Genomic DNA, 24,679 nt, shown 5'->3' with positions numbered 1-24,679 from the left:
ATCTTCCTCTGGAATAGTTTAGCATGACTTTAAAATTGTGGAGTATGATGGTCAACCTAGGAGGAAGAACCCAGCCACAGCCTGAATACTAGCTTGGGTCAAAAACCAATGAAGATGTGGGAGATCAGAATGTAGTACTTGTATAAAAGTCCAGGCAAACTGTTACCTTATTGATGTAGCAGGTTTTGATAAATGCTTAAGCTGTTATCTGCAGAATGCTAAAGTGTATTGTTTCACTACCCTGCACGTTCTATTTATCCATTCACTGTCAACAAAAATAGCAATAACATATTTAACAAATAGGAATTAAATTTACCGTTTGTGTGGTCTGTGCATGGGGGTTTTTTTCAGTATGGCTATAATTGGCAGGTACTGTTGTCATAGTTTAACCTGGCAGGCAGCTAAACACCACGCAGCCAATTGCTCACCGCTGCTCTCCCCCCACAGCAGGATGAGGGAGAGAATCAGGGGGTGAAAAATATCGTTGGTTGAGATAAAGACAGTTTAATAGGACAGAAACAGAAGGGAAAATAATAATGATAAAAGAATTAGAATATACAAAACAAGTGATGCACAGTGGAGTTGCTCACAACCCGCTGACCGATGCCCAGTCAGTTCCTGAGCAGCAGCCCCCAGCCACCTCTCCTCCTAGTTTGTACACTGAGCGTGATGTCGTATGATGTGGAATATCCCTTTGGCCAGTTTGGGTCAGCCATGCTGGCCGTGTCCCCTCCCGACTCCTTGTGCCCCCAGCCTGCTCACTGGTGGGGTGGGGTGAGAAGCTGAAAGGGCCTTGACTTAGTGTAAATGCTGCTCAGCAACAACTGAACCAGCAGTGACCAACGTTAGCCCCATCCTAAATCCAAACCACAGCACTGTACCAGCTACTAGGAAGAAAATTGTCCCAGCCAAAACCAGGAAAAATGTTGAATAGTTAATATAGTATTTCTGCAATGCAGGAATTATCCTAGAATCATAGAATGGTTTTGTTTGGAAGGGACCTTAAAGACCATCCAGTTCCAAACCCCTGCAATGGGCAGCAACACCTTTCACTAGACCAGGTTGCTACAAGCCCCGTCTGCCCTGGCCTTACTGCACTACTACAAGACTACTATGGTACAGTACTGTTTAAGAGCAAAGAGCTCTTTCCTGGTACATTTTTGTGAGGAACCAAGCTATAGCAAGATGCAGGTCTTAAGTCTGGAAGCCCTAGATAAAGACATCTTGCTCTGCTTTTGCTTTTTTGATACTTGTTACAGAACACAGGTTAAAAGGCTGTAAGAATTGTCAAATGGTTATTATTTAAAAAAAAATGTTAAACACATCAGCTAACGGAAGGAGAAGTTGAAATAATTGGTGTATGTGTTGTATGTTTTCAGAGTGTTTGAAATTTGATCTCAGGACAATAACAGGACTATTTTTTTCCACAATTAAAAGGAATATACTTAAGTTATTAATTGATCTCCATTTGCACTCTCCTTGAAACTATCTTTTTTTGTCAGTTAAAACTGGATATCGCTGTAGCAGCCTTTAAGTAAGTATCTTAATACTGTAACTGCAGTACAGCTGAGAGTATGAAAATGAAATTCTGGAAGTGCTTCCTGAAAAAAACAGAGGGAAACTTTTGTGGCTGAAAGATAGGAGGAATACTTAAGTCTAACGTGTTCCTCATGGCATGTTTGTTTCCTAGTTTTGTGTTGCTATTTATATCTGTTGGTATTTAACAGTCACTTGGTAAATCAGTAACTGTTGGTTATTATAAATGCAGCATCCTTTAGGCCTTCCCTCTTGTGAATAATAATTCCAGATCTTGGTGTGCACTTGCATGTATCGCATGAAGCCATAGTTCTTTTATCTTCTTAGAAAGCTCTTACGCTTTGAGGGCATCATAGTTGTTTTGAAGGCCTTTAAGTATGCAGTAGCTATTGCTTTATTGTGCCTGTTTTAGGTTAATAACTGTTAATTCTATGTCTTAAAGTCAAGGACTGTCCCATTACTGGTAAGGAAGTTATTTGTGGATTGGTTTGTTTTGGGTGGAGTACATAAATGATCTGTAACCAGAGCATTGTAATTACATTTTGAGAGTTCACCCTTGCTCTCCAAGGGTGCTCTTCAAGCTTTGGCTCCCAGCTGGAAGAGGATTAGGATTTGCTCTCCCCCAGCTGGTTCTGTGGAAGAGAAGGCTGTAGTTTTGTCTTTAAAAAAAGCAAAATAAGTCATAGTTGATAACAGTTGGCCTCCATCTGTGTAACTCTGGAAACTCAAATGCTAAAAAATTACTTTGAACTTGATTCACTTGATTAGTGAAAAGGTGAAGGAGCTCTTAGTAACAGAGCAAATGTAAGCAGGTAAGAAATGTTACTGTCATGGATAGCTATGAATGGATGCTATGAGACTGTGCATTTAGGGTGAAATGGTGCACAGTGACACCAGGAGGGGTTCTGGCAGTATTTGGAGTAATAGTGACCCTAAAGGCAAAGTTTGTGACTGTGGGAAGACATCAGATGTTGTGATGAGTACCTATGTCAGTGGGCTACTACTGTGAAGGAAGTGTTTTTAACTGCATTCTCTGACACAGTTCCAGCGGAAGCTGAGTATAGGCTAGCTGGTTAAAAAGGAGGAGACTAGTCCGGTATGTTGGCTGAATCACTGTTGTTAGTCCTTTCTGTCCTGGAGATGGTTGACAGATGTGGAATGGCACATCTCTGAAGTTTGGTTAATAAAGGAACCTTATTTACTACAGAGCTTTAAAGTATAATCAGAGAGGATGGAGAACATTGCTAAATAACAGCTTGATTCCAGTGTTAGCTTTGTTATATGGCAAGGGAAGAAACAGCAGAGAGAATGAGGGCAGGTAATTCTGTCCCTGCCCTTCGCCTACTTTCCTAGCAATTTTATCTTAAGTCATAGTGGTAGCAGGAAAAACAGTTAAAAAGGTATAAATATTAAATGAGGTAATGTCATTCTAGTTGTAACATACATTCCATGTTCTTAAAATAAGTACAAATGTGCAATCAACAGAAAATCTGGTAAACACATTCTATGTGTGACAGACTATTGAGTTTTTTGACTTCTGTCCTCTATGGAGTAGGTGGGTAGGTAGTTTTATTCCTTATTGACTCATTAAAGGTTTTTAACTAAATGTATGCTAATGAGTTGTGATAAGTCTTGTTAGTCTTCTACCTGTTAGGTTTTCTCTTTCATTGTTGTGTAAACCTGACTTAATTTTTCTGTCCTCACCGATTTTTTTCTTACTGTGTGAACACCTTTCCTTGGAACAGCTCCTAATCCACTTTCAAGCACTGGGCAAGAAGTTGCAGCTCATTGCTTGTTCCATTGTCCAGGAACCTGGCAGTCTTTTCATTGTTGCTGCGATTGTGGTAAATCTCGACTTGTAGTGAGATGGAAAAGAAAGGAGGGAGAAGGGTGTCCAAAAAGAATGATTATTGCATAGCAAACAGAATCCCATTGGTAATGTATTTGCTTGTTTTGAGTTACTTTTGAGGGCTGGTTAACCAGTCTGTAGACCCATGCATGAACGATGAATTCTGGGTTGAAAATACTGAATCTTCCAGGCATGTTTCTGTGAAGACCTATGAATTACTAAAACTTGTAATTAATTATTACAGTTCATTTATTTCTGAAAATTGGATAGAACAAATTATGGATCTTGGTACACAGCTGCAAAAGTGTTATTAATAATATGAGAATAGAGCTCTTCCTTTTCTGGAATCTTTGCTTTTAAATCTTTCTCAGCAAGTTGAGTTACCATTCTGTCTGCATTTATCCATGTGTAAAACAGAAATTATGTCAAAACTAAAAGGTGTTCTGAATTATAAAGGAAATCACCATTTCTATGTGTTTCTCCTCATTTCTGTTAAACTATCCCATCTAATCCAGAAAAATTGGTGACAGATACAGCTTTTAGATTGACTTAATTTAAAATTCTTCAACAATATACAGCCTCTCCCAGGCATTAGGTTTCTCCTTGGTCTTTTGAGACTCAATCTTAGATATTTAGTAATGAGGTGTTCTGATTGGAGTGCTGGATTCTGAGCTTGTCTGGACTCATAGTGAATTCCTTGAAGGTGTGTGTGGAAGGAAAGAAAGAAATTCTGCTGCTCAGCGTTACAATGACTAAGCTTTAGAAGCTGCTAATCATTAAGATGCATGCAAAATCTTTAGCGCGATCTCAAGAAAAAGTAGATGCACTCATTTTGTGCTGCTACCCATTTTAATTTTTATTTTTTTAAAATATACTTTCATATACAGTGACTGACTGCCTTACTTCAGCACAGACTTCATCTGGCTTTTACTTTGCAAATTCAGGGTACCTTTGTAAGGGTAGTCTCTGAGTAGCAGACCTGTTTGGAAAAGGTTTTATCTGTGCCTGAGTTTTTGCCACACTTGCTGTGTAAGGCTGCTTACATGAGAATGATCCATGCTTGTGCAGAGACTGCACAGTGTGCAGGGAGGGAGCATAGCACTGAATAAGGGTCAAGAACATGTGACTTCATTAAAATGTACTGTCAAGTGTTATATTGAGCAGTTGATTTTAATAGTGAAGAATTATATGCAGAGTGTTTATTTTCTTTTTTTTCCTGTGTTCAAGGTGGTAGAGCTTCAAAAAGTGAGTAGATTTTGTCCTGTAGTTGCACTTGTGTGGGTATCCTGAGTAAACTACAAATAGCAGTCTTGTATCGGGTAGATGTTTTTAATGTGCACTGAATTCTCATTCACAGTTCTTTTTGTGCCTTCGCTGTTACCATGTTTGTGGGCTCCTGCACATTGTTAAGTATTTTTTGTCATTTGTGTAGGTTTTCTAACTGAAGTACTTTCCCTCCTTTTAGGGATGCAGTTAATGTTGAAGTAAAGCAGTGTACAGTGTTTAAAGATGGAATAATTACCTATATGCACAGAAACTACTTAGGTGTTTACAAAAGTCTCTTCCCCAAAGTAATTTATTCATTTTAGAGATCAGAGTAAGTACACAAGTTTCTTATTTTACGTGAATATCAAAGTATCATGAAACACAGACTGTTTCCAATGAGAGGAGTCAAGATTTTAGTTTGCTGTTGAAGAGTGTGTTTTGCTTTTGCAGCTGTGAAAGTCTGTGACTACTTAGAAATATTATTTCATCTAAAATTGAGTTGTACAATCATCTGTTGCTTCTAAGGCAGCATCCTTTATTTTCTTGAAAATTAGGAAGCTGGGATAAAGTACAAGAGAGAGGTTACAGCATATAGCTTTGAGCAAAGAAAACTTCAGTAACTTGAACTGCCGGGTTCCTGAATCGGATGTCAGGTGGAGTTTTCTTTATGTTGCAAATAAAGAAATGTAACCCTCCCTTTCCCACTGCCCGCACCGCCCCCCCCCCCCCCCCCCCCCCCTTTTTTTGCAAGCAGGAAGTCTTGGCATGTGATTCTGATTGTGACTGTACAAATCTTGAGTTGTTTTAATCCTCTGATTAGAGGGCTTGTTAGCTCTGGGAAGGTTATTTAACGATTGACTATCTAAATATTTCTAGTTGACATTCTGTAAAGTTCTTGCTATGTACATGCCTAATAGTGAGGCAGATTCTTCAGTCTGAACATCAGCTGCAAGCAGTATCCCCAAGTAGTATCCACTTTTTTTTCGTAGGTTTCCAGATGTCATAACCACCGCATAGAATTCAGCCTGTATATAGTGCACTAATATCTAAGCTATTAACCTTCACACTTCACTTTACTCTTGTGGCAGCATTTCGGATATTCTCTCCATTGTAGTAGTCCTTCCTTAAAACAGCAGCACTTATCTTGAATTCCTTTGATTTTTCTTTTTAAATGACCCTTTTATGTTTCTCTTAGGAAGAAGTATTTGTTTCATGCTTGTAGTTTCTTCTGTATACTTTTTTAGTCTTTTCTCATTTACACTTGTTGTAACGTAGCCTCGTTTTTTAGGCCATCATTCTGCCATACAAATATGCTTCTTTCTTTCAAGTGAGACTCACCTAAGTGAATTGGAGACAAAATATCCATCCACACAGGCAAACATACATACCTGTGTATATTAAAATATATTTAGCATTCTGTTCTTGAGCACAAAGAATATTCTGAGGAATTTCTGGTTTTACTTTCAGTTGCTTCATATTTTTTCCTCATCATACTCTCTGGAGATATAATTAAAAATTGTGATTTTGTAACTCAGATAAAAGAAGGATGGTTCATTTCATTCACTAGGTTAAAAAAACTGAACCCATTGCTGCCATAAGTTGATGCTACTGAATAGTATTTCCCAGATTATGCTGATTTCCCTATATACAACAAAAATATGTGTAAAATTGCTTTGGTAATATAAAATTCATTAGTCCTGATTTTATTGAGGCATGGAACTGAAGCAGTTTTCTTCCCCAGTCACTGAAAAGGCATGGAATCCAGGCTTTGTGATGCACTGCTCACTGAAACATGTTTCCTCATGTTTTAAATAATTTCCTTCATGTGGTGTAGGTTGTACTTCCCCTCTGGCTTTTCTGGTTCATCTCCTCTTTCCAGTTAGCTTCAGCATTTGAGGCAGACCTTTGCAGTAGCATGGGCCATTTGAAGTGAGGAGTAATGGTTTGTCACTTGTATAAAAACAGACACACAAAAAACTACCTAGCATGAATCTCCAGAAGCCATCTATCAGTGCTCCTGGATGATAGCTTTCTAGCTAAGAAACAAATGTACCATAGTTGGGATGGTTCTGTAAATACTGGTTTGGTAGATTTTCTGTCTGGAGGGCTAGCATTCAAGATATCTTAAAGACCAAAGCAAAAAAAAAAAAAAGAAAAGGGGGGGGGAGGAGGGAAGCTGGTGTAAGTGTAGGTATTTGTTTTACACTAGCTTTAACTTTACACCTCAATTCCAACTACAGTGACAACTACAAGCAGTTGTGTGGTGGTGGGGCAAAGACAGTCCTGGTATCTAGTGAGCCTCTTGTGGCGTTAAATTTCTGCAGGAAGTAAAGTGCATTCAGGTTACTGGCAGTGATGACTGACAGTGTGGGCTACAGAGCTGGCTGTGAGTTTTGAGGAGTTTCCTGTCTCTCTTTTCCTAAATTAAGACTACAAAGCAAATGGATTGGCCAGGACTGAGGCTTTATTAAGGGGGTTTCGCCCCTCACTTTTTCCATAGGCACTTCTCCGCAGTTACCTTCAGGAGAGGGTACAGTTTGTGAATCTGTAGAGCACATTTGGTTTCTAGACATCCTTTGTATAGTAACAACATGTGCTGGGAGGCTGGCAGGCTGTGTCATACTTGCTTACACTGTCGGTCCAATTTGTTCTGGCTCCCTCCCTCGCTGAATCTGGTGACGACATACAGATAGATGTCTTGCAAGAAAAACAGCAGAAGGAGTTGAGTGTCTGCCAAGACTTTGCAGCATGAAACTGAACTGGCTGCTTGCAGTCTTGTTTTCACGAATCTTTCATTGTGTGCTTGCGTTTTTCACTTGCCAGGATGTTCTTTGCTGAACAAACACAGCAGCAGTGAAATCTCTCCATACTTGGCATAACACAGATTCACGCAGAAACTTTGGAAGAGTAGCCTGATCTCCACATTCAAAGTTATTCCAATTTAATGAATTATTCTGAAATGGTTTGAATTCTTATCTTATTCTTTATTCCCCCAAACTATAGCTGATTTGTTGGGGTTTTTTTTAATGTTGTTAAGTGTTTGCAGTTTGCTAGAGGTGGTAAATAAGGAAACATTGAGACTGTGAAGGATAGTCTTTGTGGTCCTTCCAAAGCTAGGCAATGTTTACATGTGGATATCCAAGTTTTGAAGGACTATGGGGATGAACAGGGTGTGCACAAATACTGGCTAGAAGATATAAGAAACATTATCTTAAGTGGTTGACTGTACAGAGGTTCTGCAAAATTCTCTTTGATTAAATTAATTGCTCATTAAGTTCCTGCAGAGGATATGTGAAATAGTTTACTTCTTTCCTGAAAAGCTGGATGAATGTTCCATCTCTGCTTTCACAAATGATATAGGATAGCCGTGGTTAGATGAGGCCAGCTGTATTTTGGGAAGTTTCTATGAAGCGGTATCTACTTTCTGTTCCTCCAGTTTGCAGAAAAGTATTTATATTCAAGAAAAAAATAATTTGCAAGGTAGCTAATGAAATTCACTGCTAAGCCTTGCTAGTCAGTAACCTATGGAAAAATACGAGATAGGGAGAACCATAACAAATATGATTGTTCATGTCTTCTAATGTTTCACAAGGAATATGCATCTATTATGATCATATAACCATTTTGTAACTACTTAAGTTGCATAGCTGGAAAGCGTATGCGATCGTATGAAGCTATCATTGAATCTGAAATAATTCAGATGTGAACTGCTAATACAATAAATTCCCTATAATTTGTATACAAGTCTGCAGGGGCCATAGTAGTGCTGCTTTTTTAAATGCAAGAACAAAGTATATTATATTACAACTAGTGAAACAGTGTTGCAGAAGACTCCTTGATGCAATATTGTGTGGCAGTCATGGGAGTATCCTTAAAGTTTGGTTATTTGATTACTTGAATTAACTTTATTTGTAAGTCATCTTTTTCTAGAAACAAAGTTTCTTCTGACTAATGCCATATACCTTGCTGCAGCTACCTGAGGATTTTGTGGGTGAAGTTGGATATAAGCATGTACAAGGTGAAGAGAAGCGTATTTAAGTCTCGTTTAATGATTTAAAGTGACTTGCAAATACAAATGCTGTGTAGACATGAGCAAAAGAAAAGCATGCAAGTGAAAGTTCATGGACTAGGAAAGTTGAGGCTTATGCTTAGTGAAGCAGCATGGCGGCCTGATGAAATACATCCGGTGCAAGCTTACTTGGTTGTACCTGTTTTTTCATGCTCACTACTCTTTAGAGCTATGTTGCTGTAACATTATAATCAAATTCTAAAAATTTTCAGTAAAAGTCAGCTGCGCTGGATTGCACAATTACTTTGAGTTTTCCCTTTAAGTCAAACAGGTCAAAGAAAAATAATTCTTCCCTTACACCAGTTAACTTCCACTGGTAGTGCTTACACACAGCTGAATTAAGGTAGCTGAAATGACAGTGAAAACAATGGAATTGTTCAGTTCCAGTGTAACTGCTGTGCTGAAGTTGAACTCTAATGTCAGAATTTGAGAAAAGGAAATGTTCCTTTTTACAGCAAGTAAATCAAAGCACAGACAAGTGGAGATTATTGTTACTGTTGATAAGGTGGGGGTGGCCTTGCTGACCAGGAAAAAGAGCAAGTACACTCTGGGGTACTGCTGCCTGGAGTAAGCTCTTGCTCCAAAGGAAAATAGAATTCCTTGGTTAGTAGATCACATAATTCATGCTCTAACAGACTTTTGTCAGGGAGCATCTCTGAGATGCCATGTTGCTGACTGTAATTATAAAATATTAATTTTGTAGAGCACTTCTTATTTAAATTAAAACCCAAGGACTTCTGCTTAAAGTTCTGGATTATTTTTTTTCTCCTGTGTCTTCCTTTACTAGCTTTTCTCATGGAAGGTGAGGGAGCAAATTAAAGCAGCAGGAAGTTGATACGTTCCTTAGGATGTAGTGGTAAAACCTTCAGCTACAAAGCTTGGAGAGTAGCAGGTGTTGTACATATTTTAAAAAATGTGGGACTGTGGCTCAGGAAGCTTTCATTCTGACAGCAATCCATTGATGGAATAAAGATATATTTTACTTTCATAAATCTGGTATGGTAGTCTTCCTCCCCCCCAGAAAAATGCCCCAAACTGCTTCATTAATGTAGTAGACTTCTTTAAAGTGTGTCAGGTTATATAAGTGATTGTTTTAACTCCTAGGTTTTGAATTCTGGAAGGGAGGAGTCATGGATTTGAGGCAGATAAAAAGAAACAGTGGATCAAAATTTATGGTTTCCTCACTGAGAAAAAAAATGTTGTAGTCTTTCAGATCAAAAAGAGTGGAGGTTTCTGACAACGTTCTCTGATGCTAATCATGTATCCTGCACTCTTGAATTGATATTTCCGTGGTGCTTTTCCTAGGGTGTGATGGTGTTTGTGGTTTTTGCCATCAGGAGAAAGGTGGTAGCTCTAAATATTGTTCAAAGGGGCATAGCCATCTGAAATCTCTTCTGAGCTTGGATGTCTGTCAGACCTTTGTTCAGATTGCTTTGATTGACATGTCACTTACATGTTCCTATAAAATACAGTGGCTGATACCACTGTTTGTTGTTGCTGGCTTTTCTGTGCCAAAAGGAGTGAAACTGCCATCAGTCTTATTCTGCCCTGCAAAAACTATTTCAGCATGCTCTGCGTGCGGTTTAGCAAGGGGCTATTTTAAAATTACTTTGGTGCAAACTAACCACAGCATTGGGACCAGAGATAGGCAAATACGCAATTGACGATTGATACCTTCAATGAATAACAGCATCACTGGTATCCAGAAATGTCTGCTGTCACTTGTGAAATGTCCATTCTTGTACAAATGAACTGTGTGTACTTGGGAAGAGATTCAAATGTGTAGGCATGTGTAAATCGTCTGAAACTATATCAAACAGTACTTATGGTAGAGGCTAACATATAATTTAAGTTAAAGTTTGGGCCAACAGGTAAATTTTGATATAGTGTAGTACATATTGCTTGAAGTACACAATAGGTTTACATGCACAATATTTCTTTTATTGTCCTGTTGTTCTTTGATGAATGAGTATATAGGACTGCAGTGTTCAGTGCCACAAGGTTTCCCACTAGGTAGGAAGGTGTTGGGAGAAATGATGTATTTAATGCATCTAAGCTGTTAATTGTTTCTTAGGAAGCTGTACAGAAGATGATCTTTAGTAGGCATCATAAAGGCTTGAAGTGTTAGTAGCATCAGCCGTTGGCATATGAATGGTAATGTTGGGAGATTTTTTTTAAATGGGAACTACTTTGGGTTGCTGTGGAGGGCATCTCATTGACATCATGTGGTAGGATTACCTCAGTAGCTTTTCCCCAAAACAAAGCAAATATTTGTGCAATATTTCTGCCTTTCTTATGTTTTCAATAATCTGTGATGTTTTTTAAGAAAAGCTGTGCTTAGGATTCTTTACCCATAATACATTTAAAAGAGCCTCTTATTATCTATACATCTGTTGGCTATGGGTTTCTCTTGTTTTGTCTTTATTACTTGACTTGCATATAGAAAAAAAGAAGTTTATTTTAAGACTCTGCCTATCTATACTGTCAGGAATTGGTTCATTTGCTATTGCTTTGTCAGAAAGGTTGTTCTATATTAATGTTGATAAGTTTGTATTTCTTCCATGTATAAAAACTTAACATGTGTCCAGTTCATTTCCAAGTCATTCCTGACTATATTAATTTCTGTAGGTCATCTATTCTTAAATAATTTTATTGCATGTTCCTTGAAAATTATTTGCATATTCTGCTGTTATGTGAATATTTGAGCTAGACACACAATCCTAATAATACTCTTGATAATCTAATTTCTATTTTATATTGTTCTTGTATTTGTCTGTGATATTTAAACATATAAAGCAAAAGTAGATAGGAAATATTTGTTCCTTTTTGGCATCATTTACAACTTTGTCATCTGCTCCACACAAGGAGCCTTTTGCCATTCATTTCTTGTTCAGTTGTCTTTATTTTTCTTATTTGCTGGCCAATAATAGTTTGTCATTCTTGCTGTATCTTTCACGTACACCTAAAACTGCTGGCAAAAATCTTGCAATCTTCTTATCTGCTTTCACACAATTTATCTCTTCCCATGGTGTCTGCTGTGATGTTGATGAGATAAACCCCCTTTTATACTTCATACTTTGCAAGGAGTTCAGTTTTTCAAACTACATCACTTCGTCAGGGGCTGTAGTGTACGACTCCTTCAGAAGTAGTAAAGCTATTCTCCTTCATTTCTTAAAAAAAAAAAAAAAAAAAAAGAGAGAGAGAGAGAAACATAATTACCAAATGGTGCTTATGTGCTCTTTAAGCGCTGCCAAAAGTTTGAATGTTTTATCTGTGGTTATATTACAGTTCACTAATACAGTTAATAAGGTGTGACTGCATAATTAAGTCCATTTTACCACACTTGCAGATGTTAGACCAAATGCATTCTTGATGTAATCTGTCAGGGATGGTAAAAACATCAATTTTTACTGTGATCGCAAATATGATTTGTCTGGTTTCCTTGTCTTGTGATGTTGGAGTATAGCCCTTCTCCATCAATAATAATGTCTCCAAGTGCTACTGTGATTACATAAATAGTGGAGACTGAAATTCTTCTGGTTGTTTAATTGTAACTATATGTTGACAGAATTTCTGAGTACTTGCCTTTAGGAGTTTGATTCTATATATCCAGACTGGCAATGCAGGCATTTTAGGCTTACATCAGGTCTCTGAATTAACTCAGCATTTTACAACCCTTTGAACTAAAGCCATAAATGTTTTCTTGAGATACGCAAGCAGCTGAGATTGAAATTTGGTGCAGATTTCAGTTCTGAAAGTATATTGTCCCTTTTGTATTAAGAAAATAAACATTTTGTGCTTGTTCCGTTTTACAGTACCACTGAGATTATTCTATATTCAGAGCAAGGAAGTGTGCTGGAGGTTTAGATCATAGTTTCTTTTTGTATTTTTGGCGGTTTTCATTTGTTTAATTATTTCTGCTTTGAATTGGTAACTTCAAAGCTAACAGAAGTGTGTAGAATAATAGAATTTTTTTTGTCATTCTTAACCTTTCTTCTGATTTGTTGCCTTTTTTTATTATTTTTTTTTTTTTCATTCCAGATGTAAACCTCAGTATTAGAGTTAAAAATCAGTTTGTGTCAGAAAGTAAGGTTTAGCCATGCAGGGAAATTGATGCTGTTGAATGCTCATTCACATTAAAGTTTAAGTATTAGAAAGAATAAATCTTCCATCTTACCTTCTGTCTGAAAAACTGTTATAATGTAGCTGATATTCGTTATGAAACTTAACTGCAGACTGAAAAGAGAGGGAAAGGAACGATTCTGGGTTGTGAAATGATGTTCACAATGGCATTTCTGGCAAAATGACACTTCTAATATTGTAGAAGTTATACTTTGCTTTTTTTTTTAAATTAGATTTTAACTCAGTTAATATGTGACCAAATATAAAGGATGAGTGAACATGCCAAATTGTATTGTAAAGGATTATAAACCTTTTTACTGCAACTGTTGGTGGATCCAAGATCATTGCATTTCTTTCAGAGAGGACCAGAAGATGCCTGCTGCAGATCACTGCATTCTTTAGTTCCCACACTGATCTGCCTGTTAACATTAGTCAAGGAATTTTCTTTGGGCATTTTCTTATCAGAAAATGGGAATAATGGTGCTTATCTACTTTGTGTAGTATTGGAATGTGAATAAAATAGCAAAAAAAGACCAAGTTATTATTTTTATGGGAAAGATGAAAGTTAGTTAATAATAACTTGTTCCAAGAGGTAGTAAGTATTCCTCAGGAAGAAGAGACTGAAGGTAAGAAGACAAGTCAATGTTTCTCAGAAGGTAGAGAGTAAATTTAATTCCTGAAATCTTGATTCCAAAGAAAATAAAACACAGACTGACCCTTAATACACAGTTTTCCCCCACCCCAGTAAACCTCATACTGACTGGAAGCAACTAGCTGTCTGCCACCTAGAGTTCAGTCTTGAACAAAAAGAGAACAATTTGTGTACAGTCAGTCCCCTCTCTTGTGTTAAAAGAGGATGGGGGATCCCTACATAGCTGATTTTAGCCAACATTACTATGGCTGGAAAGATGCTTCTTGTGGAAGTGAAGATTTAGTTTCCCCCTCCCACTTTGGCATTAACAACTTGTATGCTTGGCATAACTATCTACAGTTGTCTTGTACTCCTTCCTTTCTCAAAAGGAGAAGAAACTGGAATCCTTCAATTAACTAAACCTGTGAATGTGTTTCAAACTGTAATGGTTTGAGTAGGTGAATTCATATTAGTTTACATTTTAACACCGCCTGGCATTTACCTGGAGGCTAGGATAAATACTTGTGCTCAGGATGAGGAGTGTTAGGCTTTCATTCCCAAGTAGTTGCTCCATGTTGTGTGGCTTAATTTTGAAACAGCAAATTTCCTAAGGTGTTCTGCTGGTTTCCATCTGGTGGCGTTTTAAGGAACACACCTCAGTCTGTAAGTGTCCTGGTTCTGTATGCTGAGGTAAAGATACAGCTTGAAAACTTAATTTGTTAAAAGAGAATTTTCTTTTATTTTCATTTTTCATAACCATGTTAATAGTTGTGCAGTTGTTGTACTTGATCTATAATACATTTTATTCTGGGTAATGTATTGCAAATGTTTTTGATGACTGCACTACCGCTTTCTGGATACCTGATGGGAATTTCTAAGGCTACTGTGTTCAGCAGTCACCTGTGCCTTTTTTCCACCACTGCATCGCCTCATAGCTCATTCATTTGTTTACAAATTAAGGCACCAACTCTCTTTTAACTTTGCATTCAGTTATGTATTAATTTATAGCCCTCTTTCCCAGCTTGTTTTTCCAAGTTTCCCCTAGACCTGAAATTCCATTCTCTTTTCCTTTGTACCTGGGATTGTGTCTCTTGTCTTTGGAGTTCTAACTTCTATTCAAGTTACAATTAATGTGGTATTGTGTGGTGAGAACCAACTAAAATCTGTGAGACATGGTGTAGATTACATACTGTTCACATATGATATAAATGTCTGTGTGATTTTGTGTATTACAATTTGTTCCCTTGATAAACTCAGTACTTTTATTGTCTATTTTCTTCACAGCCGGTTGCTGAACCTATTCCAATCTGCAGTTTCTGCCTTGGTACAAAAGAGCAAAATCGAGAGAAGAAACCTGAAGAGCTCATTTCTTGTGCTGACTGTGGCAACAGTGGTAGGTGACCATTTACGGTGCTGCTAGTAATAATGTCCACTTGAGACAGAAGAGCTTGGTATAATGACTGCTCCTGACCCATACGTATGAGGAGGATGCATCTATGGCATATAATACAGTTAATTCATCTGAATTTCATGCTCCCAGAGGGGAGACAGTTAAGTTAACCTAACACAAATAGTTTGGTTGTCTCCTGGAGGTTTCTTTAAAAATGTAGTAATGATGACCAGTTTTATCATGTTTCTCAATTCAGTTATGGAAAATTATTTTAGTGTTCTTTTGTATGTGGGCCTACCGTTTGCTATCTAGGGTGTTTGTTTTGTGTTATAAGTAGATAGGAATAGATGCACCTGAAAACAGGACTGTCTGGATAACCAAAATTCTGCATGGGAATACATAATTCATAAAGTGAGCTACCTGTGAGCCTTAACAGCAGTGGAATTCTTTTACTGGTATAATTTTCTCTTTTTTTTTTTTTCCTGTAGGTCATCCGTCCTGTTTGAAGTTCTCTCCAGAGTTGACAGTTCGAGTGAAAGCCTTGCGATGGCAGTGTATTGAGTGCAAAACATGCAGTTCCTGTCGAGATCAGGGCAAAAATGCTGTGAGTACAGTGGAATATGCACTGAGTGAAGAGGATAGCAGTTCTGTGGATGTTTTGTTAAACTACAGAATAAAATCATTTGAGAGTCAAATATTTGCAATTTTTGTCTGAGTCTAGTATTTCTGAGACCTGTGAAATACTATGATGGGTCTGTAGTTGAAAACTGTGTTCTCTGAGATGGTGACTAATGGAGGGCTTGATCCTGATGCATATGTAGAGAGATTAACGTTACCTGTTTTCAACAGGATAACATGCTGTTTTGTGACTCATGTGACCGTGGCTTTCACATGGAGTGCTGTGACCCCCCTCTTACCAGGATGCCAAAAGGTGAGGACTCTGTGATGAAAAGGTTAATTTAGGATGGTGTTGGAAGAAGTCAGTAGGTAGAAAGTGCTTTCACGTATTTGGTCCTCTTAGCTGCGTTTAACTTGCTCTTTACAGTATTGCTTTTCAGGTATTAGAAAGTAGAGAAAGGTCAGAGCTTCGCATCTGGATTTTCCGTTGTGTCCTGCTTCCTGTTACTCTCTGAAGGTTTTGAACAAAATCTTTGACATTTTAAGGAATAGAAGTGATTCTTTCAGTTTACAATTATCAGCTTCCATTTGAATTAGTAGCCTTTTACAAAAGAAGGAGATAGGACTTCAAAAACTTAGAAGTTAATCTGTTTGGACAGTGGAGAATTCTGGAATACAACCAAACTTCTCTTTTTCCATCAGAAAGCAGATTATCTATGGGAGGTTCTTCCTTAGTAGGTAGAAGAATATTTACCTATAGAAGATAGTTGGAACTAGTGTAGTCATAAGCAGAATATGTGATACTTAAATGTGGTGATTTTTTTTTTGGTTTTTTGTGGGGTTTTTTGTTTTCTGATAATGTGCTACAAATTAAAAAGACTTCCTGCCATGGTTGTGGGAAGTATATCTGAGGGGGGGTGTGTGTGAAATTAACTGGGCTTAAGTTGAGATTGCTAGAGCATACACATAATTTTTCTTATGTGTATATGTGATAATTTGGGCCTTTGGTACTGTTCCTACCCTTTCTGTTGGAAGGCCTGGGCCTTGCAATTCTCCTTTTTGTCTTATTTAGGTGTTCTTTGCATTCGGTGATGGGGACTTGTGTCTTACAGGTATGTGGATATGTCAAATATGTCGGCCACGGAAGAAAGGAAGAAAACTTTTACACAAGAAGGCAGCACAGATAAAACGACGCTATGCTAACCCAATAGGACGTCCAAAAAACAGGTTAAAGAATCAAAATACAACGTAAGTCTCTTTATAAGGAGGAGTAAGCTATGAGATTTTATAGGGCAGTGGGTATTTCTGAAGTGTGCGGTCTACTTTGTTAAAAGGTTTCTTGTACAATTAAGAGCTTTTTGTTAGTCTTTAATACAGTATTTCTGAAGATTGCTGTGAAAGACTAGAAGTAGCCTTAGTGCTTCTTTTTGCCTAGATTTTTGACTCTTCGTGGTAACTTACTATTCAGTTTTGCACTATTTCTTATAGTCAAAGATTCATTTTGCTGTCTGTGTCAGGTCTGTTTTGCTGGATGGCTGCTTCTTCCAGCATAATTGTTTTGCTTTGCATTTCTCCAGAACCCTTTTTGATGTTTAGAGAAACTAACTCATCTACAATAAAGCATGCAAGGTTGTTTTTTGACACACATTTAATCTGACACTGCTGCCAGAAAATATTTGGCCCCTTTCTGCTTCCATTCCACATGCTTCTGCATTTTTGGAGAGCTCTATATTGTGCTAGGACAGATTGTGTGGTTTTGTCATAGTTGTTGTGGGGCGGCCAGTCATCAGGGATTTGGATTTTGGTGGGTGGAAATTCTTTGGATCGCTGTTCAGCCAGAGCCATTTCCTTGAATTAAGATTGCTGTGCAGTGCTTGTTGTGATGCAGCACTATTGACTGTGCAGGGGACAAAACAGTGAAGGAGCACGTCACAAGAATTTATGTTTTGGGCCTTGGATCAGCTTAAAAAAAGAAGTTGAACTACCACTTGATTCTAAACAGTAGCACCAAAGGATGTTCTGGAGAAAAATCCTAGAAAGTTTAATGCTTATAAAAACGTAAAGGGAATGTGTCTCTTAAGCACCCTAATTATTTTCAATCTGTGTGATACCTTTGCTTAGAGGAACTCCCGATATAATTCAGAGGGGCAAAAGGAAAGCTACCTATCCTCTGTTGCTCTTTTGTCTCTTTTAATTTTTATTTTATGATTTATTCACAACTCTTTTGCCTTTATTTCATCATTTCACTTGCCAGATATATCCATGGAATTATGCACGGATGCTTAGTTTGTCTTTTTAGGAAAAAGCAGCCTATTTCTGTCCTCTGTAGTTGCAAAAATTGTGCAAAAACCAGTCAGCTTCCTGAAACAGCAGTCAGTCTAGGGCAGTCCTTCTGAGAAGAGTTAAATAATCAGTTATCTCAATAGAGTTTTAAAATGTCCAGCCTGAAACAAACCACCTTACCAAATACTCTGTCCGTATCTTTCCCCTTCTTATTCTTTAGCTCAAAAGGCCCTTTCAGCAAAGTCCGAACTGGCCCTGGTCGGGGTCGGAAGCGTAAGATTGCTCTGTCCAGCCAGTCAGCAACATCAGAAGGAGGATACCTGGAGCAGACAGACGTCTTGGACTTCTGCAGAGATGGCAGCACCACCTTAAAGTTTAACAAGAAAACCAAAGGGCTTATAGATGGCCTTACTAAATTCTTCACTCCCTCCCCTGATGGACGAAAAGCTCGAGGGGAAGTAGTAGACTATTCTCAGCAGTACAGGATCAGGAAAAAGGGTACCAGGAAATCTAGCACTTCAGAATGGCCCACAGGTAAAGATTTTTCACCCTGCCAATGTAAGTATCCCATACACCAAGGAAATGTTCAAAGGCTAGGATGTTGAAGTGACTAGAATTGTTAGAGGCTGGAAACTTTGAGCTGAAAGTTAACACTCAAATGCAGTTATCTTTGGTGCATTGAAGTAGAATATCAGTTGGAAAAAGGAATTGATCCTAGAGGCATTTGCCTCTATATATATATGATGACAAGGTGTGATAAAGGATTAAATGATTGCTTTGAGGTAATGAGGGGCTTGCAGATAGCCCTAGGAAATGTGCTGAATAATATCACATTTGAAAGAGGTAATGTAGGGAATGGTTAACGAAAATAAGAACAGCAAAGTAGAAGTTTGAAATGGGAAACAAGATAATTAAAAGCAGTCTGACAGACCCGTAAGTTTCCAATCTATGGTATGGGGTTGCATGCCAATGTTTCTTAATTTTTTCAGCCTTAGAGGAGTCTGCTGTGTGCAGTTTGGCACCTTCTTTCTTGCTGGATAGCATCCCTTCTTTTGAGCAGAGTTCTACTTTCCTTGTTTTCTGGCTTAAGACATTAAATCAAGGTCCAGTCATAGATTAATCTCTGTACTCAGATCTTTACAGTCTTGTTGAATAGTTTCATAGCTTGAATTGTTCCTAAGCAAGCAGTGGGAAATAGTCTGCAATAACATAAAAGTTTTACAGCTTTAAAATAGTTGCTGGCATTAGCCTAGCTGGTGCTGGAAGAACAATAATGTAGCTTAATATTTTGGGGGTGAAGTATCTTGTGGGTTGTGTTCACTTTTTTGTGGAAGAGGTGTTTGTTGGGTGATGAATGTAAGTGCCCTGGTTTCAGTTGCACCAGATACAGCATTTAAATAGTTGTGATGCTTTTTTGTGAAAAATGGGCATTAGAGGTAAGCCATTTATGCAAAACTGTCATTATTACAAATGCCTTCATGATACTATGAATGTGGTGAGTTTTGGACGAGGTTAAATATATGACAATACTTCTTACATGGTCACAAACTTAGAACTGGCTCTTCTTTTGTGGTCCCAAATCTGAATAGAATATCCCATCAAAAAAACTTGGTGTGTGTCTGAATACAGCCAGATGATGTTAGTCACTGCACTAAAAAGCAAGAACTCCATTGTAAATGTAAGTGAAGACAATTTTCTCTCTCATTTACAGACAATCAGGACGGATGGGATGGAAAACAGGAAAATGAGGAGCGTTTTTTTGGAAGCCAGGATGTCTTAACTGAAAAAGACATGGAGTTGTTTAGAGATATTCAGGAACAAGCACTGCAGGTAAAGTTAAATTTTCAGTGTCTGGCACCAAGTACCAAATCTGGGGAGGGGAAAAAAAAAAAAGAAATAATTTAACAAACCCAAAAAACTCACCCCAACCCAACAACAAAAAAAACCAAGAAACACAGACTCCAGGTGAGTCAATCTGTCACAGAAGCTAATGTGCTTGGTTTCTGCTGCTTGAGAGTAATGGGGAACTGACCTCAAGAGAGCTATGGGATAATATAAAAGTGAGCATAACAGTGCAAGAGATTTAAGGTGGGCATCTAAAAAGCTGTGGCTTCAGTTGTGTCAGAACAGAGCTGTTAAATAGCTTCTTTTTCTAGATACTTTTAACTCCTTATGGTTTCCCTCCAGGAAAGGGCATTACTCTGTATGTCTGCATGCACATATACGTGCATGTACACGTGTAGTATATGTGTGTGTATCTCTACCTGTACGTTTTGATAACTTGAATGGTCTTATGACTTTAACTCCTTCTGAAGCTAAAGAAGTCAGTTGAATTTATGCAGTGACTTCCCTGAACAGTACTTCACTAACTGTCCTTTTAAACTTCTCCAGGTATTTGACTTCTGTTTATTTGCCTATGATTCTGTCATAGGCTGGTTTAATTCCACTATAATAAATACAGTCTCTGTAATGGGAGAATTAATGAACAATAAATTGTGATAAGACTAAAGTACGCTATGTGTGTGATAAAGCAGACTAAGATGAAGTGCAGTTAACCCTTCTATTGAGGTGCTGCAAATACAGCACTACTGTATAACTGCTTATTTCAAACTTCGTTACAGGATTGATTTTTTTAAAAAAATTCAGCATGTCCATCATTGAGCAAATTGCATATGAGACTGTGGCTTGTGACTATAGTTACATTTTAGAAAAATAACTGAAGATCTGAAATGAAATCTATGGAAGTGTACCCAGAATAAAGAAAATACTAATCTGCAAAATGTGCTTGGAAAAAGGAGCAAATTTTGGAGAGGTTTTTTATTTGTGGTTTTGTTTGGTTGTGGGGTTTTTTCCCCTGTGTGAGGAAAATACTTGTTGTAGATTAAATACTTTAAATTTAAAGTGCCTAAGTTGGTTGGTTTTGGTGGGGAAAGGGATAACCAGAGTTGTGATGTAGCTGATACAGGGACTCTGTGCTAACTGCCTCACCAAAGAAAATGGAAATACAGAATGGTGTATATGAAACACTTTTGAGTGAGCTGGGGAGAGGATACTGCATATTAAATCTTCAGGAAGAAGGTCCTTCAGAGCTATCTGCAGCTAGCACAGACGCTGAAGCAGTAGTCTACTGTTGAAGGCATTCTTCTGACTGATGTGTGAACAGTTATATGGGAGCTGGGTCTCTTGTGTTGGGCATTCATTTGGAGGAGGCGTTGCTGAAAAGAAAGCACAGGCGCAGGTACAGGACACATTGTTGCAGGTGCATGTTACTCTGTTTTCCATAAGACTTGTCAGATGTCTGTGGTAGTTGTGTTTGTTATTGACATACTGTACTGGGCGCTAATAGTGATTCCTTTGAAACTCCTGTGCAGGAAGTGCTTAACTGTAGATCGTCACAGCTATAAAGAGCTGCCTTCATAACTGCTCTTTTGGTGATCTCTTTGCCACCGGTTGAAATGCTTGTGTTGCATGCAACCTTATATCAGTTACCAAAAATGTAGAGGTCATGCTTTCCTTTCGTCATGAAATCCTCCCAAACAGCAAAAGCTTGCAGTACCCAAGATTGTGCTTGTTTAATAGTATTGTCTTAATTCTTTTTCTTAAATGCTGAGGAGTTTGTTCTTATTAAATCTAGCTTTTGAGTCGAAGTAAGATAAATTGACTCTCTTGTCTAGTTTCTGTCCTAGTAGGTAGCCTAAGAAGAAAGGAGAAGCCTAAGGAATAAATTTGTAAACTGTTGCAGGGGGAGGGGGAAGGAACGGAATTAAGTCATTGTGGATCACATGCAAGTAGTAAGCTCTAAGGTGTCATTTGGCTGACTGCTGAAATACTCTGTTTACCTTCTGAGTAAGAATAGAAGGAAACATGAATCACTTATTGATGGCTCTATTTGGAGCTCTTGGATTAAATATTTTCATAGGAGATTACTGTCCTTTTTCATCTAGATAGAGCTCCTTAAAATGTGTATGCCTAAGATTAGATTCTGAGGAGGCTTCTGCCTACAGCAGTCAACACTCAGGAAACTTAGAAAAATATTAATTCTGAATGTTAGCCTTTGAAACCCTGAGCCATTGTCCTGGGTGTAGCTGTTTCATTCTGCAAGCAAAAATTAGCATATAGGTAATTCAGTGGTACTCTTCACATTTGTTTCTGACCTCCTATTTGAAACATTGGTCTCATTTATTGACAGCTTTGCTGTCCAAGTAGTTCATATGATAATGTACAACCAATAGGAATAGTTGGATTTCTAATTGTGCAAGTGACAGTCTTTTGAGGGAAGAATCTTCATTACTTGGTAAAACATTTGTTTTCTTTGGAAGCAGAGCATGTAGTTCCCTTATTTTTAGTTTCCATGACATACACAGTTACTATCAGAGAGAAGGGAAATAAAAATTGTATAAGTAAATTTTTTTAAATTTTTTTCTTCTAATAAATACTTTGAGGTTTTTCTCTTAAGACTTCTGCACTCATGATGATAAGCAGGTAGCTGTACCTTGAATACTGTTTTGGTAGGTAATACATGTGCCATAGTACATCGAGTTTTGGAGGTGGGAAGACACTGGTGTGTTATGTTAGATACTCAAATGTTCTAGATCTTAACCTCGGGAGCAGTTTATGTGTTTCTGTTCTTGGTTGTTGAAATAACAAGAAAGGAAATAGCAACGGGACTGAGAAAACATTGTGTTACATTTTGCTGTATATTAATTGTATTTAAAGCTATGACATGCAACAGTGTGAAAGGTAGCGGATATATGTGGTTTGACAATGCTTACTAATTCTTCCTTTTGTGAATCATATGCTTGCTTTAATTGTGACTACTGGTTTTTAGTTTCAGAAAGCAATGTATGCATCTTCCTAATTCTCTGTGAGTTTGAGCAGGATGGACTGATAAGAAGGATAGATGAGAATAATTTATTTCAGCTTAGAAATCCTTCACTTGGAAATTCACGAAAACTTTTTTCTCTCCCTTGCATAGAAAGTAGGGGTGACTGGGCCTCCTGATCCACAAGTCCGATGCCCTTCTGTCATCGAATTTGGCAAGTATGAAATCCAGACCTGGTACTCCTCCCCATATCCACAGGAATACTCAAGGTATGACTGAACATTCTTCTCCTTTGTTTGGCTTTAGTGTTTATAGGAAAGCTGAACTCCAGCAGGCACAGAAATCTTAGGAAGATTCTATCTGAATGTAAGACAGAAGCAAAGTACACATAATCTGGATACTTTTCATGGTAGTTAATAGAGTCTTAAGGTCTATTTAGGCTGAGTCAAAAAGTTTATAAGCTCTCTGCTACAACCTGCATATGCCGTGAGCATTTAAACTGCCACAGGAATATATGATTAAATGGATTCCCAAAGAGCTGACTTACTCCATACTCTGAGGAGGGAACAGCCTCAGCTAAATGACCTAGTACTGGGCTCTGTTAAACACGTAAGTGATTAGAGTATCTGACTCTCAAGAGTGCGTTGGTTCTTTACAGGTGATATCATTAATGGTTTGCATTGGAACAGACCTTTAAAGACCATCTAGTCCAACCCCCCCTGCCATACGCACGATATCTTTCACTAGATCAGGTTGCTCATAACCCTGTCCAGCCTGACCTAGAACACTTCCAATGACGGGGCATCTGCAGTTTCTCTGAGCAACCTGTTCCAGTGTCTGACCACCGTTATTGCAAAACATGTCTTCCTTCTGTCCAATCTAAATCTATCCTCTTGCAGTTTCCAGCCATCACCCCTTGTCCCATTACTACGGGCCCCAGTAAAAAGTCTCTCTTGGTCTTTCCTATAAGCCTCCTTTATATATTGAAAGGCTGCAACAAGGTCTCTCCAGAGCCTTCTCTTCTCCAGGCTAAGCAACCCCAACTCTCTCAGCCTTTCCTCATAGGAGAGGTGTTCTAGCCCTTGGATCGTTTTTTGCAGCTGTCCTCTGGACTCACTCTAACAGGTCCATGTCTTGTGCTGAGGACCCCAGAGTGGGACGTAGTACTGCAGTTGGAGTCTCACCAGGGTGGAGTAGAGGAGCAGAATGACCACCCTCACCCTGCTGGTCACGCTTCTTTTGGATGCAGCCCAGGATACGGTTGGCTGTCTGGGCTGCAAGTGTACATTGCTGGCTCATGTCCAGTTTTTCATACACCAGTATCTCCCAAGCCCTCCTTCACAGGGCTGCTCTCAATCTGTTCACCTCAGTCTGTATTGATACTGGGGATTGCCCTGACCCAGGTGCAGGACCCTACACTTTGCCTTGTTGAACTTCACAAGGTTTGCATGGTCCCACTCTTCCAGCCTGTCAAGGTCCCTCTGGATGCCATCCCTTCCCTCCAGTGAATCAAATGCAGCACTTCTCGTGATAAAAAATAGTACATTTGTTTAGGAAATAGCATGTTAACTGTGTATTAAATAATTTGATTAGAAATGGCTGTATACTATTTATGGGAGTTGAAAAAGAATAATGAATAGAAATTTCATGGGGATTACTTTGATGTATTATTTTTATGCTGTATGTAGTTCAACATAGCCACAAATGCTATGAAAAATACAAATAGCTAAGAAAAATGTTTAATGTTAACATGTTTTGGCATCTGAAAGATTATTCTGTGAGGCATGTATAGTTGTTTTGATGTTCTCTTGCTTAACAACTATGCAAACTGTCTAAACTGCAAACTCTCCAAACTTTAATTTGATTCAGAAAGAGGAATAACTTCCAAGGGCCATAGCTAGAGAGACAAACTCTTCATGCTACCATTTAATAAGAGCACACGAGGAATTTTTCTAGCTCTGCTAAAGACATTGAAAGTAAATGAAAATAACATCCCTGCCCAAGCTAAAGTATGTAAATGGAGTTAAATCACAACAGTATCAGGACACTTGCATTGAAATTGTTCATGTCAATGTAGTATGTAAAATGGTTTT

The 24,679-nt window shown here is 38.2% G+C and overlaps 1 protein-coding gene across 2 annotated transcripts in view; it reads left to right on the top strand.

Moving 5' to 3' along the window:
• Positions 1-24,679, top strand: part of KAT6A (lysine acetyltransferase 6A) — a 50,984-nt gene that overhangs the window by 8,026 nt on the left and 18,279 nt on the right. The window contains exons 4-10 of one of the 2 annotated variants that reach the window (XM_037371543.1): positions 14,758-14,866; positions 15,352-15,467; positions 15,713-15,794; positions 16,594-16,729; positions 17,985-18,298; positions 19,476-19,594; positions 22,740-22,855. In XM_037371543.1, the coding sequence (XP_037227440.1) occupies positions 14,758-14,866; positions 15,352-15,467; positions 15,713-15,794; positions 16,594-16,729; positions 17,985-18,298; positions 19,476-19,594; positions 22,740-22,855 (992 nt within the window). Of the gene's footprint in view, positions 1-14,757; positions 14,867-15,351; positions 15,468-15,712; positions 15,795-16,593; positions 16,730-17,984; positions 18,323-19,475; positions 19,595-22,739; positions 22,856-24,679 lie in introns of both variants that reach the window. The other variant, XM_037371542.1, reaches the window with a different exon arrangement.

Source organism: Falco rusticolus, chromosome 20 (assembly GCF_015220075.1).
Source record: "Falco rusticolus isolate bFalRus1 chromosome 20, bFalRus1.pri, whole genome shotgun sequence".
Lineage (NCBI taxonomy): Eukaryota > Metazoa > Chordata > Aves > Falconiformes > Falconidae > Falco > Falco rusticolus.
Note: the sequence above shows the minus strand (reverse complement) of the source record. Positions and strands in the feature narration are given on the sequence as shown.